Source organism: Mercenaria mercenaria, chromosome 16 (genome assembly GCF_021730395.1).
Source record: "Mercenaria mercenaria strain notata chromosome 16, MADL_Memer_1, whole genome shotgun sequence".
Lineage (NCBI taxonomy): Eukaryota > Metazoa > Mollusca > Bivalvia > Venerida > Veneridae > Mercenaria > Mercenaria mercenaria.
The window spans coordinates 49,026,604-49,043,315 of record NC_069376.1 but is presented as its reverse complement, the minus strand read 5'-3'; the positions used below and the strand labels follow the sequence as shown (position 1 = coordinate 49,043,315).

Here is a 16,712-nt window from a genome sequence, read left to right as displayed (position 1 = left end):
AAAATGGCAAAGTTTGGCCCTTTAAGGGTCCATAACTCTGAAACCCATGATGGGATTTGGCCAGTTTTCAAAAGGAACCGAGATATTATGCCAATACAAGTTGTTTGCAAGTTTGATTAAAATCAAATACAAAATGTGGTCTCTATCGTGTTCACAAGAAAACTGTTGACGGACGACAGACGACGTACGACGGACGAAGGGCGATCACAAAAGCTCACCCTGTCACTACGTGACAGGTGAGCTAAAAACTGTTGAAATCTGTCTGACTGAAGCGACAATACCAAAACAAAATGAAGTGGTACAGGGATACAAGTTACTTCTCAACATCTAAACTATATTGATTTTATTGATTTTCAGAGAATTCAACAAACAAGAACTGTCTGTAAAAACATACATGTCCCCCATGACAGTTTTGGTAAAAAAAAACTTTAGCTTAAAACCCTTACCATGCTGGACAAAATTGGTTTTGCCTTTGTGACCAGTGTAGTACTGTAGATCATGATCAGTCTTGCACTGTTCGCTATTCAGTCAGTATCTTTTTGGTAAACACCCCTTCTAACAGTTAATGGTACTGTCAAAATTGGAAGCTGGACAAGATCATTTTAGAAATTTAGCATGATAAGGGTTAATGACCAAATGGAGGAGTAGTCAACTGTCATCTACAAAATTATATGTACTAACCTCAAGATGTTAATTTAGGAAGATTATCTGCTTGTGGTCAAAGCATCTTCAAATTATTGTCAGGAAAAAACTTTAACCCAAAGGCTGCAGTTACCGTGACCTTATGATCCATAAAGCAAAATAGCTAGAAGTTTGAATAGATTTATGCACAGGAGTTCTCCACTTAATGATCAGAAAGCTTCTCAATCACTTTGATTTTTAAAACAGTGATTTCCAAACCAATAGAGGTCATCTACTGATCATATACAATCCTGTGAAATGTGGTGACTGTAAAATCAAAGCATTATCCCGTTATTGACTGAAAACCATTCATATAACTGGAAAAGGTAAAGAAACCCTGATGCCATAGGAATACAGATTCTATATACTTACCATTACCTTGCAAATCTGTGTATACACCAGTGGCTGCGCTGGCACTTGGACCTGCTGGGCCTACACCTGAGCTTATATCTTTACAGACTCCAAACTGCAATCCACTACCTGCGTTTATTTGTGCACTAGATTCTGATGTATGAACATGTTCATCTTTCACATTTGAGGTAGGAATAAATGCATCCAAATTATTGTTACCCATGGTGTCTGCATGTGTGTTGGGTTCATAATGACCTGTTACATTTTTTATGATGATTTTATTTGATTTCTGATCAGATTCTTCCAAGTCGTCAGAAAGCCCTTCATTGTCTGTGACATCATATTCATCCACATTCTCATTTTCATAATCCTGTGCTAGTTCAATGCTCACAGACTCCAGAATTTTTCTATCATTTTCTTTAATTACAGTTTCATTTAAATCATTATGGGACTGGTCTGATGGTGTCTTCGGAGGCTGTCTCTGGCTGTTTCGTCGTTTTGAGAAACTAGTGGAGTACGGAGAATGTCTGTGGCTTGAACCTATAGAACTTCCTGTAATTTTTAAAGGCACTGGACCTTGATCTTGAGACTTTGGCAGCTTTGACTGCTTGTTGGTTGAAATTTCATGATGCCCTATAAGAAACACAATCATTTTTTAAATACCATTCGTAGACTGTTTCAATATCTTTAATTTTTGAACTCAAGAGCTCTGGTTTAACCTTATAAAATTGTTACAATGCCATAATGACATTTATAAGTGTAAACCAAACTTCCCTACTGCAATGTACCAAAATCTGTGTAATCAAAATTTCTCAACTGAAGTGTCTGAAAATGAAGTCTTGTACCTGGTATTCAAAACCTACCCACTGTCATGTTCGTGAATAAAAATGAGTGTAGTAAAAACTTCCCTACAGTTGCCGTATCTCCAGGAATTAAATGTGTGTAATCTAAATCTCCTTACTTTAATGTCAGAGAATAATGATTGTAATCAAAACTTCTCTACTGTATATCTGAGAACAAAATGTGCATAATCAAAACTTCCATATTGTTATGTACCGGGATTAAATGTGTGTAAACAAAACTTCCCTATTGTTATGTCAAGGAATGTGTGTAAATAAACCTTCCAACTGTCCTGCCTCAGGGTAAAAAGTATGTATACAAAACTTCCCTACTGTTATCTCTGAGAATAAAATGTGTGTAACAAAACTTCCATTCTAGAATAAAAATGTGTGTAATCAAACCTTCCCTACTGTTATGTTCAAGGACTGAAATTAAAACTTTCCTACAAGTATGACTCAGGATAATGTTTAAAGAATGAGAAGAAGCTTATTGCATGAAATTGGTAAAAACAAGAATCAACAAATTACTTTTTAGACAGAAGGCTAGAAATTTTGATTTAACTTCATCATTTTCTTGCAGAAATTCCTTGCCCACTCCGGAACCAATGTGAGATATGGTACCATCTCCCAAACTTGCTGTCAGAAACACAGCTTCTTCCTCTGTGTGCTTAGATAGCTGTTCAACCTAGTGCAAAAACAAAACACATACAGTCATATAGATCAAGTAAATTTTCAGTTCTGGGTCAGTTTTATTTTTTTTTCATTTCAGTTACAGATCTCTACAGTCTGTAACCAACAGACCTAAAAAAAAATCTAAATTTCATTTTTGACCAGGTATACAACATCTGCAAGAAACAGAAAATTTTTGTATTAGCCAAAGAGGTACAGGACAGGTGCTTGTAAATTTTAATTAATCTATATATCTTTGATAAGAAACAAAGAACCTGGTACTAAAGACTGTAAACAGTAGAATACGGCAGTTTTTAATCATTCAAAGACACAAAACTCTCAACCGAGCCCATACATGAAAAAGATTTCCTCAGTACACAAAGTATGTGTAAATACAGTTAGGATATAGATAGATATAGATAGATTTATTTCAGTATTTCACAGATGTACATACATGGTTAAAACAAACAAAATTCATACATATATACAGATTATTAGATGTATACACAAGTTTTGAACTATGCACATCAATACCAAGGAGAACAAAAACAAGAGCTGTCCTTACTCCTTAAGACAGCACACTCGACTTTTCTCAGTGCTTGACTCTGAATTAGAGCTTTGCCAGTAAAAGGGGCATACATCTGTCAAAATTCTAATCAGAGTTATGGGGATTGTTTCTTATGGTGTAGCCTTTGATAGTAAATAACTATTTTAAGTTTCAAGTCAAAAGCTTTGATAGTAACAGAGACAATGGATGTTATATAAAACTTTAACCAAAAAATTCTAAGTTAAAACGGGGCATAACTCCGTCAAAATTCAAATCAGAGTTATAAATGGGGATTGTTTCTCCTAATTAGACTTTGATCGTAAATAACTATTTTAAGTTTCAAGTCAAAAACTTTGATAGTAACAGAGATATTTGACTTTATCAAACACTTTAACTAAAAAAGTTAAAAAGGGACATAAATCTGTCAGAATTCAAATCAGAGTTATGGGGATTGTTTCTGCTGGTGTAGACTGTGATAGTAAATAACTATTTCAAGTTTCAAGTCAAAATCCTTCAAGCTTGATAGTAATACGGTTATTTGACTTTATCAAAAACTGTAACCAAAAAATTCTAAGTTAAAAAGGGGCATAAATCTGTCAAAATTCAAACAGAGTTATGTGGATTGTTTCTCCTGGTGTAGACTGTGATAGTAAATAACTATTTTAAGTTACAAGTCAATAGCTCTGATAGAAACAGAGATATTTGACTTCATCAAAAACCTTAACCAATGGCGACGCCGACACTGGGGCAAGTGCAATAGCTCTACATTTTCTTCGAAAAGTCAAGCTAACAAGAGCACCGCCTTGCGGGTGCTGACGCTCATCTGATTTTTTTTTGTGTAATAGAAATATTGTCCTACCCATGATTTTCTAAGTCTAAAAAGGGCCATCATTCTTGCAAAAAGCAGGATAGAGTTTTGTTTCTTGATGTTCAGTGTCCACTTATGATGGTGAAAAACTGTTGCAAGTTTTAAAGCAATAGCTTTGATAGTTTATGAGAAAAGTTGACTTAAACATAATACTCAACCAAGAAAATGATTTTCCAAGTCCAAAAGGGGCAATAATTATTGCAAAAAGCAGGATGGAGTTATGTTGCTTGCTGTACAGGGTCAGCTTATGATGGTCAACAAGTTTCAAAGCAACAGCTTTGATAGTTTAAGAGAAATAGTTGGCCTAAACATAAAACTTAACCAAGAAATCTGACATTTTCTAAGTCCAAAAGGGGCCATAAATCTTGCAAAAAGCAGGATGGAGTTATGTTTCTTGCTGTACAGGGTCAACTTACGATGGTGAACAAGTGTTGCAAGTTTTAAAGCAATAGCTTTAATAGTTAAGGATAAAAGCTGACCTAAACATAAAACTTAACCAAGAAAACTGATTTTCTAAGTCCAAAAGGGGCAATAAATCTTGCAAAAAGCAAGATGGAGTTATGTTTCTTGATGTACAGGGTCTGCTTATGATGGTGAACAAGTATTCCAAGTTTCAAAGCAATAGCTTTATTAGTTTAGGAGAAAAGTTGACCTAAACATAAAACTTAACCAAGAAATCTGATATTTTCTAAGTACAAAAGGGGCCATAAATCTTGCAAAAAGCAAGATGGAGTTATTTTCTTGCTATACAGGGTCAGCTTATGATGGTGAACAAGAATTCCAAGTTTCAAAGCAATAGCTTTGATAGTTTAGGAGAAAAGCTGACCTAAACATAAAACTTAACCAGGCAACGCCGACGCAGACGCCGACAACCGCTCAAGTGATGACAATAACTCATCATTTTTTTTCAAAAAATCAGATGAGCTAAAAAGGGAAAAGTGATTCTCCCTTATTTCCATTGTGGTCCTTGACATTTGATGGCACAACACAGAAAGGCATGATTATTAAACTGAAAATTAAAGTGCCTAAACAGTGTAAACACAATGAATTATGTGAAATATAGCATTTTTAATCGAGGAAAGAGGAATGAAAAAACTTGATGTGAAGTCAATTTGGGGGGGAAAAATGAACAATTTGAAAGAAATTTTCTAGTGGAAGAATCCAGGCTCTAAACAGCACATATTTTAGAAGAAAAAACCCGGTTCTGAAAATAAAAGAAATACTCTGCTTTTAAAATAATACTTCCATAATTATGGTTAAAATAAGACTCCCCAAAAACTTGAAAGATCCAACTTGTTATTGAAAATTACTGAGATATTATGTCCATAAACACTGTGACCATGTTAAGTGAACCATGGATATGAACTGCTCAAGTAAGAGCGGACACTTACAATTTTTGCAATTTTGAGTAATAGAAGGACTGTAACTCCAGCTCCACTGGAATAATGTTGAGACATTATACCCATAAACATTTTGACCAAGTCTGGTTAATATTTAATAAGAACTACTCAAGTTAGAGAGCACACAACTTCAGCGGAAGCCCCCCCCCCCCCCCCCCCACCACAAGTATCCCTTCAATACCTCCCATTTCAAAGGCATATAAAAACACTGTATTAGTTATGAAGCAATTTTTTCCCCTATCTTTGTTGTTAGAACATGAATTTCCTCTCCCAGTAATGGGTCCTGTCATCATTCCCCTAAAACTGAAAAAAAAACACTGAAAACATATTTTCCAGAAGGGATCTAACTCTATGTATTAGGTCTTCTTGCCTGTTAAATATTCGAAAACTGAAAACTGTCATACCATGTTGCTTAAACATGACCGACCACCTTTAAAGTAGGCATACAGGCCTTCAAACACTTTAATTAACAAGCTCATATACATGTTATCTCATGTATACATAAATGAAATCCACAAAAACTTTTTTATTTTATATAACAACTCACCAGCTGCTGAATCTGGCTTTGCAGTACAGTTTTCAAGATAACCCTATATCCTGGTACATCCTTCAACGTCTCTAGATTTACTGAAGTCCTCTCCATTGTACATGCCTACCAAAATTTACAACAGACATTAGGTCCCTTCCTGTTTTTCCTACTATTTACGTTGAAAATCAAAAAGTGTTTGCAATTCTTTACTCCAGGTAAACTAATTCACTAATTCAGCTACAGTACAGCGCTGTTGGTTACGATGACGGGAAAATGCCTGTATTGCCGTGGCGGTCCAGCGTTCGATTCCCGACGTAGTCATCTTTTTTTCTTGATTTTAAATTTTTAAAATATTTTAGAAATGGAAACTCATATTCTAATGTTCATAACATGAACAAACTTCAGTTTGAAGGAAAGATTATTTTTAGCCAAATCTGGAGGTCAGTCCCTTTAATAATAGTTAATTATCATACCTTAATGCCATGATATTACTTTTTCTTATTATGTTTTTAATTCAATAAATCGTGCAAAAGTGATTCAACATAATGCGGGTAGGTGCATGCTACAATTGTCAAATAATCTGTACTTTATGGAGATCTGATAAGCAGGGAAAACTTCAGAAGATTGAAATGCTACATATATATGTATACAGTATTTTTAGCAGTTTCAATAACAAAAATAATCGACAATACTTTCCAGACACTAACATCATGTGAATAATGAAAATAATCGGCATGACCATTGTGCAAATAACAAAAATAATCTGCACGACGTTGTGCGGACAAGGAAAATTATCGGCACACCTTCGTGCGGATTATAAACCTCAGCCCGTTTTTTATAATTTTTTTGTTTTCATGTGGTGGGTGGGGTGTGAATTCATTGCATTTGTGGTGTTTTTATATAGAGGGAGGTCTTTTTTTATTTAGACTTGTGTTAGCTTATAGTTAGAATTTCAGGTTCCTGACATTCTCGATATTGTCACTATAGGATAAATCCTGTTTTCCGGCATTACTCACCAATAAACACTCGTTCCCGGTTTTACGGTGAGGGGGGTATCGGCCATTACGCTGTATAGCGGTAGTGTTTAATATTATCCTTTTTTCAAGGTTTAAACAAACAATATGAATAACAAGAGGGCCATGATGGCCCTATATCGCTCACCTGTTATCATTGCACTTGAGGACAAGAAGGTCCTCAGAAAAAATATCTAAGCCCAAAGGACAGGAACAACAAAGGGAAGAAATTTAACCAAAAAGAAGAAAAAAATCTTACAAGGTATAGATATGTTAAAATACACCTAAAAATTGGAGGTACCATCCATGTTGTACCACAAAAAACTGGTCTCGTGTTTTCCCTACGGCCAATAATAAAAAAGTTACTAAAAATAAGCTATTTATAGTAACGTAAAAGGGAAGTAATTCAAAAAAAATATTGTAAGTGGACAAAAGAAGGATCTGCCAAATAAATCTGTTGACATAAATGAAATTTCAGATCAGTATCTTCAGTAGTTATGGAGATATAACAATTTTAATTTGAAATAAAGGGAGGTAATTTGACATAAAATCAGTCCATAGTTATCTACCCTGATTGTCTCAGTCCAACTAATAACAATAATGAAATTTCAAATAAGTCTTGTAAGTACTTACTGATATAAATCCATTTTGATTCCAATCAGGGGAGGTAATCAGATATAAAATAACTCTGGTACCTACGATTGGATCTGATTTGTCATGGAATCCAAGATTTATTGTTGTTGAGGATAATTTGGAAGTTTGTATCAGTGTACGAAATTCAGATTTGAATCCACTAGCCCGTTCGGGCTACCAGATAGGAAATTTTCCAAGCCCAGCACCAATTTCACTAGCCCAAACTTTAACACCTTAAAATATTTAATTTTTGCACCATATAGAAGTTTGTTTTACAGACAACTCTATGCATGTTTGAAGGAATAAAAAGACATACAGTACATGTTTGCCATGTTTTCGAAAAATTTTAACTCTAAATACTCCAGTCCAGATCAGTCCAAAAGCATCGGACATGACACTCCTTGCCAAACAAAATCTAAACTGTAATGCCAGATTTTTTAGGATCAGCACTCGCCAATTATTGCTACTCGGACTGTTGACAATTTGCAAGATGTAAAAATGAGTGCTGAATACACACATGCTGATAGCATAATTTAAGCTCCGCCTACTGCAGGTACTTGTGAGATTTTCGTGAGAAGTGTGAAAGCTAATCAAATTATCCGTTACACTAGAGGTGATTGTATTCAGCCAATTAGCACTGCCGTTACGTCTCTGACACTTTGCGTTTGATTTGTCAACACGTGATAGTGGAAAAAACCCAACAATAATTCAGTAAGCGTTCCTCAGTCTGGACGATGCATGATGCCTTCTTAGTGTTAATTAATGGAGATCATAAGAAATCACAATGCCATACTTGTTTAATTTGCATGACTTTTTTTTAAAACAAATTAGGAAAATTCGGTAGCCTGGTCGGGCTTGTTTCTACGGAAAATCAGTAGCCCGAGCTGAAATTTGGTAGCCACAGGCTATCGGACTACCGCGAATTTCGAACACTGTAATGTATCAAATAAAACCATAAATGAAGTCTCTATATGGCTGCAAAAGCCAAAATAGCCAATTTTGGACCTTTAAGGGGCCATAACTCTGGAACTCATGATTGAATCTGGCCAGTTAAGAAAGGAAGCAAGATATTGTGGTGATACAAATTGTGTGCAAGTTTGGTTAAAATCAAATCATAAATGAAGCTGCTATTGTGCAGACATGGTCAAAATAGCTAATTTTGGCCCTTTCAGGGGCCATAACTCTGGGACCCATTATGGGATCTGGCCGGTTCAAGAAAGGAACCGAGATCTTATGGTGACACAAGTTTTGTGCAAGTTTGATTAAATTCAAATCATAAATGAAGCTGCTATTGTGCAGACAAGGTCAAAATAGCTAATTCTGGCCCTTTCAGGGGCCATAACTCTGGAACCCATTAAGGAATCTGGCCAGTTCAAGAAAGGAACCAAGATCTTATGGTGATACAAGTTGTGTGCCAGTTTGGTAAAAATTAAATCATAAAGCTGCTATTGTGCAGACAAGGTCAAAATAGCTAATTTTGGCCCTTTCAGGGGCCATAACTCTAGAACCCATAATGGGATCTGGCCAGTTCAAGAAAGGAACCATGATCTTATGGTGATACAAGTTGTGTGCAAGTTTGGTTAAAATAAAATCATAAATGAAACCACTATCGTGCAGACAAGAAATTGTTGACGGACGGACGAACGGACGACGGACGAAGGGTGATCACAAAAGCTCACCTTGTCACTATGTGACAGGTGAGCTAAAAACTTATCAACAAGAGGACCATGATGGTCCTGAATCGCTCACCTCTTCCCACATGATCCAGTTTTGAGTATGACGTCGTTTTTTCTATTATTTGACATAGTGACCTAGTTTTTGAGCTCATGTGACCCAGTTTTGAACTTTACCTAGATATTATCAAGATAAAAATTCTGACCAATTTTCATGAAGATCCATTGAAAAATATGGTCTCTAGAGAGGTCACAAGGTTTTTCTATTATTTGACCTATTGACCTAGTTTTTTAAGGCACGTGATCCAGTTTCAAACCTGATCTAGATATCATCAAGGTGAACATTCTGACCAATTTTCATGGAGATCCATTCAAGGGTATGGCCTCTAGAGAGGTCACAAGGTTTTTCTATTTCAAGACCTACTGACCTAGTTTTTGATCGCAGTTGACCCAGTTTCAAACTTGACCTAGATATCATCAAGATAAACATTCAGACCAACTTTCATACTGATCCCATGAAAAATATGGCCTCTAGAGAGGTCACGTTTTTTCATTATTTGACCTACTGACCTACTTTTTAACGGCACGTGACCCACTTTCGAACTTGACCTAGATATCATCAAGATGAACATTCTGACCAATTTTTATGGAGATCCATTCACAAGTATGGCGTCTAGAGAGGTCACAAGTTTTTTCTATTTTTAGACCTGACCTTGTTTTTGACCACACATGACCCTGTTTCGAACTTGACCTAGATATCATCAAGATGAACATTCAGACCAACTTTCATTCATGAAAAATAAGGCCTTTGGAGAGGTCACAAGGTTTTTCTATTATTTGACCTACTGACCTACTTTTTGACTGCATGTGACCCAGTTTCGAACTTGACCTAGATATCAACAAGATGAACATTCAGACTAACTTTCATACAGATCCCATGAAAAATATGGCCTTTAGAGAGGTCACAAGGTTTTTCTATTATTTGACCTACTGACCTAGTTTTTGATGGCACGTGACCCAGTTTCGAACTTGACCTAGATATCATCAAGGTGAACGTTATAACCAATTTTCATGACGATCTTGTGAAATATATGGCCTCTAGAAAGGTCACAAGGTTTTTCTATTTTTAGACCTACTGACCTAGTTTTTGACCGCACGTGACCCAGTTTCGAATTTGACCTATATATCATCAAGGTGAACATTCTGACCAATTTTCATGAAGATCTTGTGAAATATATGGCCTCTTGAGAGGTCACAACGTTTTTCTATTTTTAGACCTCCTGACCTAGTTTGTGAAGGCACATGACCCAGTTTCGAACTTGACCTAGATATCAACAGGTTAACATTCTGACCAATTTTCATGAAGATTCTGTGAAATATATGGCCTCTAGAGAGGTCACATGGTTTTTCTATTTTTAGACCTACTGACCTAGTTTTTGACTGCACGTGACCCAGTTTCGAACTTGACCTAGATATCATCAAGGTGAACATCCTGACCAATTTTCATGAAGATCCATTGAAAATTATGGCCTCTAGAGAGGTCACAAGGTTTTTCTATTTTTAGACCTACTGACCTAGTTTTTGACAGCACGTGACCCACTTTCAAACTTGACCTAGTATTTACCAAGATGATCATTCTGACCCATTTTCATAAAGATCCCATGAAAAATGTGACCTCTAGAGAAGTCACAAGGAAAAGTTTACGGACGGACGCATGCACGGATGACGGACACCGCGCGATCACAAAAGCTCACCTTGTCACTTTGTGACAGGTGAGCTAGAAAGTATTGCAGATTATCATAAAACTGTTGTCATTAAGATTTAGCAAAAATATTCTCTAGGTTTAATTTATTTTTGAAATTTTGTCTTTTACTCTACACTGCCGCTTCCATTGCTCGATACAGAAAATTATTTTTGCAATTTTTTTTTTGCCGAGGCCATAAAATACTATTTTTATTGTGAGAATGTAACAACTTTCCTAAAATCTTATCTTCTGGCAAAAATAATCGCTGATATTGTACACGGTCCGTATATTGGTTAGGCTAGGTACCGTCATCCAAGCCTCCGATTCTAGGATTACAGAAGTTCCGTATTTCTAGACAACCCTATGGGGATAGGCTAGGATTACGGAAGTATTTAAGAGGCATCAAATATAAGTTAGAACATGCATTAATAATTGTTTAAAACTTACTTATTTCACTTAAAATAGCGACTTTTCATGCCTGTAGTATTATTTCTTGTTATCAATCCGCCATTTTGGGTTAGTAAAAGAAGAAAGAGAAAAGAAAAAAAATAGAGAAGAACAATTAACAAGAGCACCGCCTTGCGGGTGCTGACGCTCATCTGATTTTTTTTGTGTAATAGAAATATTGTCCTACCCATGATTTTCTAAGTCTAAAAAGGGCCATCATTCTTGCAAAAAGCAGGATAGAGTTATGTTTCTTGATGTACAGTGTCCACTTATGATGGTGAAAAACTGTTGCAAGTTTTAAAGCAATAGCTTTAATAGTTTATGAGAAAAGTTGACTTAAACATAATACTCAACCAAGAAAATGATTTTCTAAGTCCAAAAGGGGCAATAATTATTGCAAAAAGCAGGATGGAGTTATGTTGCTTGCTGTACAGGGTCAGCTTATGATGGTGAACAAGTGTTGCAAGTTTCAAAGCAATAGCTTTGATAGTTTAAGAGAAAAAGTTGACCTAAACATAAAACTTAACCAAGAAATCTGATATTTTCTAAGTCAAAAAGGGGCCATAAATCTTGCAAAAAGCAGGACGGAGTTATGTTTCTTGCTATACAGGGTCAACTTATGATGGTAAACAAGTGTTGCAAGTTTTAAAGCAATAGCTTTGATAGTTAAGGATAAAAGCTGACCTAAACATAAAACTTAACCAAGAAAACTGATTTTCTAAGTCCAAAAGGGGCAATAAATCTTGCAAAAAGCAAGATGGAGTTATGATTCTTGACGTACAGGGTCTGCTTATGATGGTGAACAAGTATTCCAAGTTTCAAAGCAATAGCTTTGATAGTTTAGGAGAAAAGTTGACCTAAACATAAAACTTAACCAAGAAATCTGATATTTTCTAAGTACAAAAGGGGCCATAAATCTTGCAAAAAGCAAGATGGAGTTATGTTTCTTGCTATACAGGGTCAGCTTATGATGGTGAACAAGTATTCCAAGTTTCAAAGCAATAGCTTTGATAGTTTAGGAGAAAAGCTGACCTAAACATAAAACTGAACCAGGCAACGCCGACGCAGACGCCGACGCCGACGCCGACAACCGCTCTTGAAAGTGATGACAATAACTCATCATTTTTTTTCAAAAAATCAGATGAGCTAAAAATGAAAGAAAAAATGCAAAAATCATGACTATGAAATAATAACGTACTCTAAACAAAAAACAAAATGGCAATATTTATTAATATATTATTTTTTATGGAAATTGAAAAGAAAAAGAAACTAGAAAATGCTTTTGTAAAAAAGGGCATGTCTCCCCCAATGCAAAGTCCTATAGGCAAGAAGTCAATAGGGGTCAGAAGCGAAAGTCAAAGAGACACTGATGGTTGGCTGCAATAGGGATCATCTACTTGGCATGTCCAGTCATCCCGCTAAATTTCAACACTCTTGGCCTAGTGGTTCTCAAGTCACTGTTCAGGCTCCTGTGACCTTGACCTTTGATCAAGTGACCTCAAAATAAATAGGGGTCATCTACTCTGCATGTCCAATCATCCTATAAAGTTTCAACATTGTAGGTCAAGTGGTTCTCAAGTTATTTCCAAAAAATAATTTTACATGAACAGGCCATTGTGACCTTGACCTTTAATAGACTGACCCCAAAATCAATAGGGGTCATCTACTCTGCATGTTCAATCATCCTATGAAGTTTCAACATTCTGGGTCAAGTGGTTCTCAAGTTACTGATCGGAACTGGTTATCAATGTTCAGGCCTCTGTGTCCTTGACCTTTAACGGAGTGATCCCAAAAACAATAGGGGTCATTTACTCTGCATGAACAATCATCCTATTAAGTTTCAATATTCTGGGTCGAGAGGTTCTCAAGTTATTGATTGGAAATGGTTTTCCATGTTCAGGCCCCTGTGGCCTTGACCTTTAACAGAGTGACCCAAAAATCGTTAGGGGTCATCTACTCTGCATGACCAATCATCCTATGAAGTTTCATCATTCTGGGTCAAGTGGTTCTCAAGTTACTGACCGGAAATGGTTTTCAATGTTCAGGCCCCTGTGACCTTGACCTTTCACAGAGTGACCCCAAAATATTTAGGGGTCATCTACTCTGCATGACCAATCATCCTATTAAGTTTCAACATTCTGGGTCAAGTGGTTCTCAAGTTACTGACCGGAAATGATTTTCAATGTTCAGGCCCCTATGACCTTGACCTTTAACGGAGTGACCCCAGAATCGATAGGGGTCATCTACTCTGCATGTACAATCATCCTATGAAGTTTCAACATTCTGGGTCAAGTGGTTCTCTAGTTATTGATCGGAAATGGTTTTCCATGTTCAGGCCCCTGTGACCTTGACCTTTGATGGAGTGACCCCAAAATCAATAGGGGTCATCTACTCTTCATGACCAATCATCCTATGAAGTTTCAACATTCTGGGTCAAGTGGTTCTCTAGTTATTGATCGGAAATGGTTTTCAATGTTTAGGCCCCTGTGACCTTGACCTTTGACGGAGTGACCCCAAAATCAATAGGGGTCATTTACTCTTCATGACCAATCATCCTATGAAGTTTCAACATTCTGGGTCAAGTGGTTCTCTAGTTATTGATCGGAAATGGTTTTCAATGTTCAGGCCCCTGTGACCTTGACCTTTGACGGAGTGACCCCAAAAACAATACGGGTCGTCTACTCCAGCAGCCCTACAACCCTATGAAGTTTGAAGGTTCTAGGTCAAATGGTTCTCCAGTTATTGCTCGGAAATGAAGTGTGACGTACGGACGGACGGACAGGGCAAAAACAATATGTCTCCTGGGGGAGACATAATGAGCCATGAACTGAACACCTCCCTGTGATGTGGCCCGGATTTAGTTGGACAATTCTGTAAACATTGAAACATTACTATTTTCATTAAGAAGATTTGAACTTTTATCATTCATAATCTTTCATCATCAACGTCAACAGCGCATAAATAATTGTCAACCTATATTTTACTAAACCCAATATGGCGAATCAATAACACGAACTATGGCAGACATGAAAATTCGCTATTTTAAGTGAAAGTTATAACATCATTTATGTATGTCCTAACATATATATTTAACTCCTCTTAAATACTTCCATAATCCTAGCCTGTTCTCATAGGGTTGTCTAGAATTGAAGGCTAGGATTAGGGTACCGTAACCCTAGCCACTGCCTATCGGTTAATCTCGCCTGCAATCTGACTACAAGTACTTGATCTTCTGAACGAAGATCTGAAAACGACCCATTCACATTAGTCTTCTGTATCATTTGGATTTCCAGTATTGCTATTTTTATTTTGGCAAATCAATTGTTATTTGAACCAATCAGACGACTTGTTCGAATGTCAAAGAGTAAGAAAAATTTGCAGTCAGTCCAAGGTTCGAACCTGGGGCCCTTTGCTAACAGAGCAAGTGCCCTACCCACTGAGCTTACCGGCTATCTGACATCTTACGACATAAGAATTGTAGATATCAAAAACCAAGGCTTTTTTAAGCTTGCAGAATGTTGTATGTTAGCTTTTGATTTGCTAGCGGAAGGGTCGTCAGAAGGAGGCTATCAATAGCTCGTGTGCAGATCCTACGCGTAGCGTAAAAGGATATGTACTTTAGTCAGACTGATCTCGCCTGCCCCCCTGACCAAATTTACGGAAATAACGGAACACGGGATTTATCCTATAATCAGTATAATGTCGATATGGTCATAAAAACTGGAGCAAATTTTTATTATCCAAGATAAAAAGGTCCAACAAAAAAACGTGGCGATTTTAATCATCGTTGTTATATATGCAAATTGTCTATAATTATACCATTTACTTACAATATTATCAAATGATTTTCAACATTGTAGAAGATCTAATATTTAATTTTGAAAAATTATTGCAGCACTTGTTCTTTTTTCTAAGGGAGGTAATTCTGCACTAAAGTAAATTCTGTGCTCATCCGTACCATCTCGTACCGGATTATACAGTGTAGGTCAAACTCTGCTATTGATTTTTCCATAGGAAATGACTCTGTAGGTCACAATAGCATAAATAGTATTCCCTATATATTCTAAATAAAACTGACATTTTTTAAAGAGCTACCAAACATAGCTAGCCCCATTTTAGAGAACAAATCCTTACAGTACTTCATTTTAAAAAGTTATGATAAAATTGACATATAATGAAGAGAAAAGGAGGGGTCATGTATCTTCTAATGCTGCGTTTACACTTAGCCACGATGTCCACGATTTGAGAGAAGCGTAGTGAGCGTGGGGGCTCGTGGGGTCGAATCGTGGTGATCTTGAGGGAACTTGATGGAATCGTGATGATCGTAAGGATCGTGACAAAATTTTTGACAGTCAAAAATTTTGCCACGATTATCCCGATTTATCTTAAATCTTGAGAGAGCGTGATAGAACGTGGAAATCGTTGTAGAGCGTAATGCAGCTTAAAAGACCTTAACGTAGCGCATCAGACCTTGATGCTTCATCGTATGGGGATCTTGGTGAACTTGGAAACACGATTCTAAGTTCCACTAGATCTGCAGGCATCCGTACATAGTTGACGTTGGAGCCGACATCTTCACGCCTGAGTTCTGTGAAAAGTTGAGAGTATTGTCCCAGTTGGTGCCTTCGGTTTCCATTTAACCATGGTCTCACCCACCAGGTCTTAGGCTTTCTATTTCTTCTTCTCATTTCTCTCTTTTATATCCTGCCATATTCCGTCCCTTGTTGCTGCTGCCGACGAGTAACTATTATAGGCATACACGAAAAATGTAAATTCAACATTTTGTTCATCAGCTATTTGATGCTTAGCTCGTTCCTCTTTAAAATCTCTGCAGAGAGAATGAGAGGATGACCCATGCCTCCTATTTATACTCCAATCGTGCTCAAAACGTGAAAATCTTGATCAAATCGTGACCATAAATCGTAGGAGAGCTTAACAAAACTTGATAACGTGAGGGATCTAAACAGAACGTGACAAAGCGTGATATCATATCGTGGTAATCGTAAGAGAACTTGAGAGAACGTGATGAAAATCGTGGCAGATCTCGACCAGAATCGTGATGGTTTCGTAATAAAACGCTGCAGGTAGTAACAAAACGTACTGAGAGCGTAAGAAAGCGTAGGAAAGCGTAGTAATACAAAATTCGTGCAATAAATCGTGGAGCTCCGAGCTTTTCTTTAAATCGTGGACATCGTGGATTTCGTGGCTAAGTGTAAACGCAGCATAAGAGAGATTTCTCTTGTCACATTTGATTACTGTGAAATCACATCAAAATCACACTGCTGTGACCTGGAAGTACTAATCTTACTAAAATTGAG

At 36.8% G+C, this 16,712-nt stretch overlaps 1 protein-coding gene across 7 annotated transcripts in view; it reads right to left on the bottom strand.

Moving 5' to 3' along the window:
* The window catches only part of LOC123539664 (zinc finger protein 652-A-like), a 48,736-nt gene extending 33,391 nt beyond the window's left edge, over positions 1-15,345 (bottom strand). For 4 of the 7 annotated variants that reach the window (XM_053527006.1, XM_053527000.1, XM_053527004.1 and 1 more), the window contains exons 1-4: positions 15,225-15,345; positions 5,903-6,007; positions 2,400-2,556; positions 1,054-1,665 (exon numbers count right to left, since the gene is read on the bottom strand). In XM_053527006.1, coding sequence (XP_053382981.1) covers positions 1,054-1,665; positions 2,400-2,556; positions 5,903-5,998 — 865 coding nt within the window. In that variant the 5' untranslated portion in view covers positions 5,999-6,007; positions 15,225-15,345. The remainder of the gene's footprint in view (positions 1-1,053; positions 1,666-2,399; positions 2,557-5,902; positions 6,008-15,224) is intronic. The other 3 variants (XM_053527001.1, XM_053527005.1, XM_053527003.1) reach the window with 1 other exon arrangement.
* Positions 15,346-16,712: the final 1,367 nt, after the last annotated feature.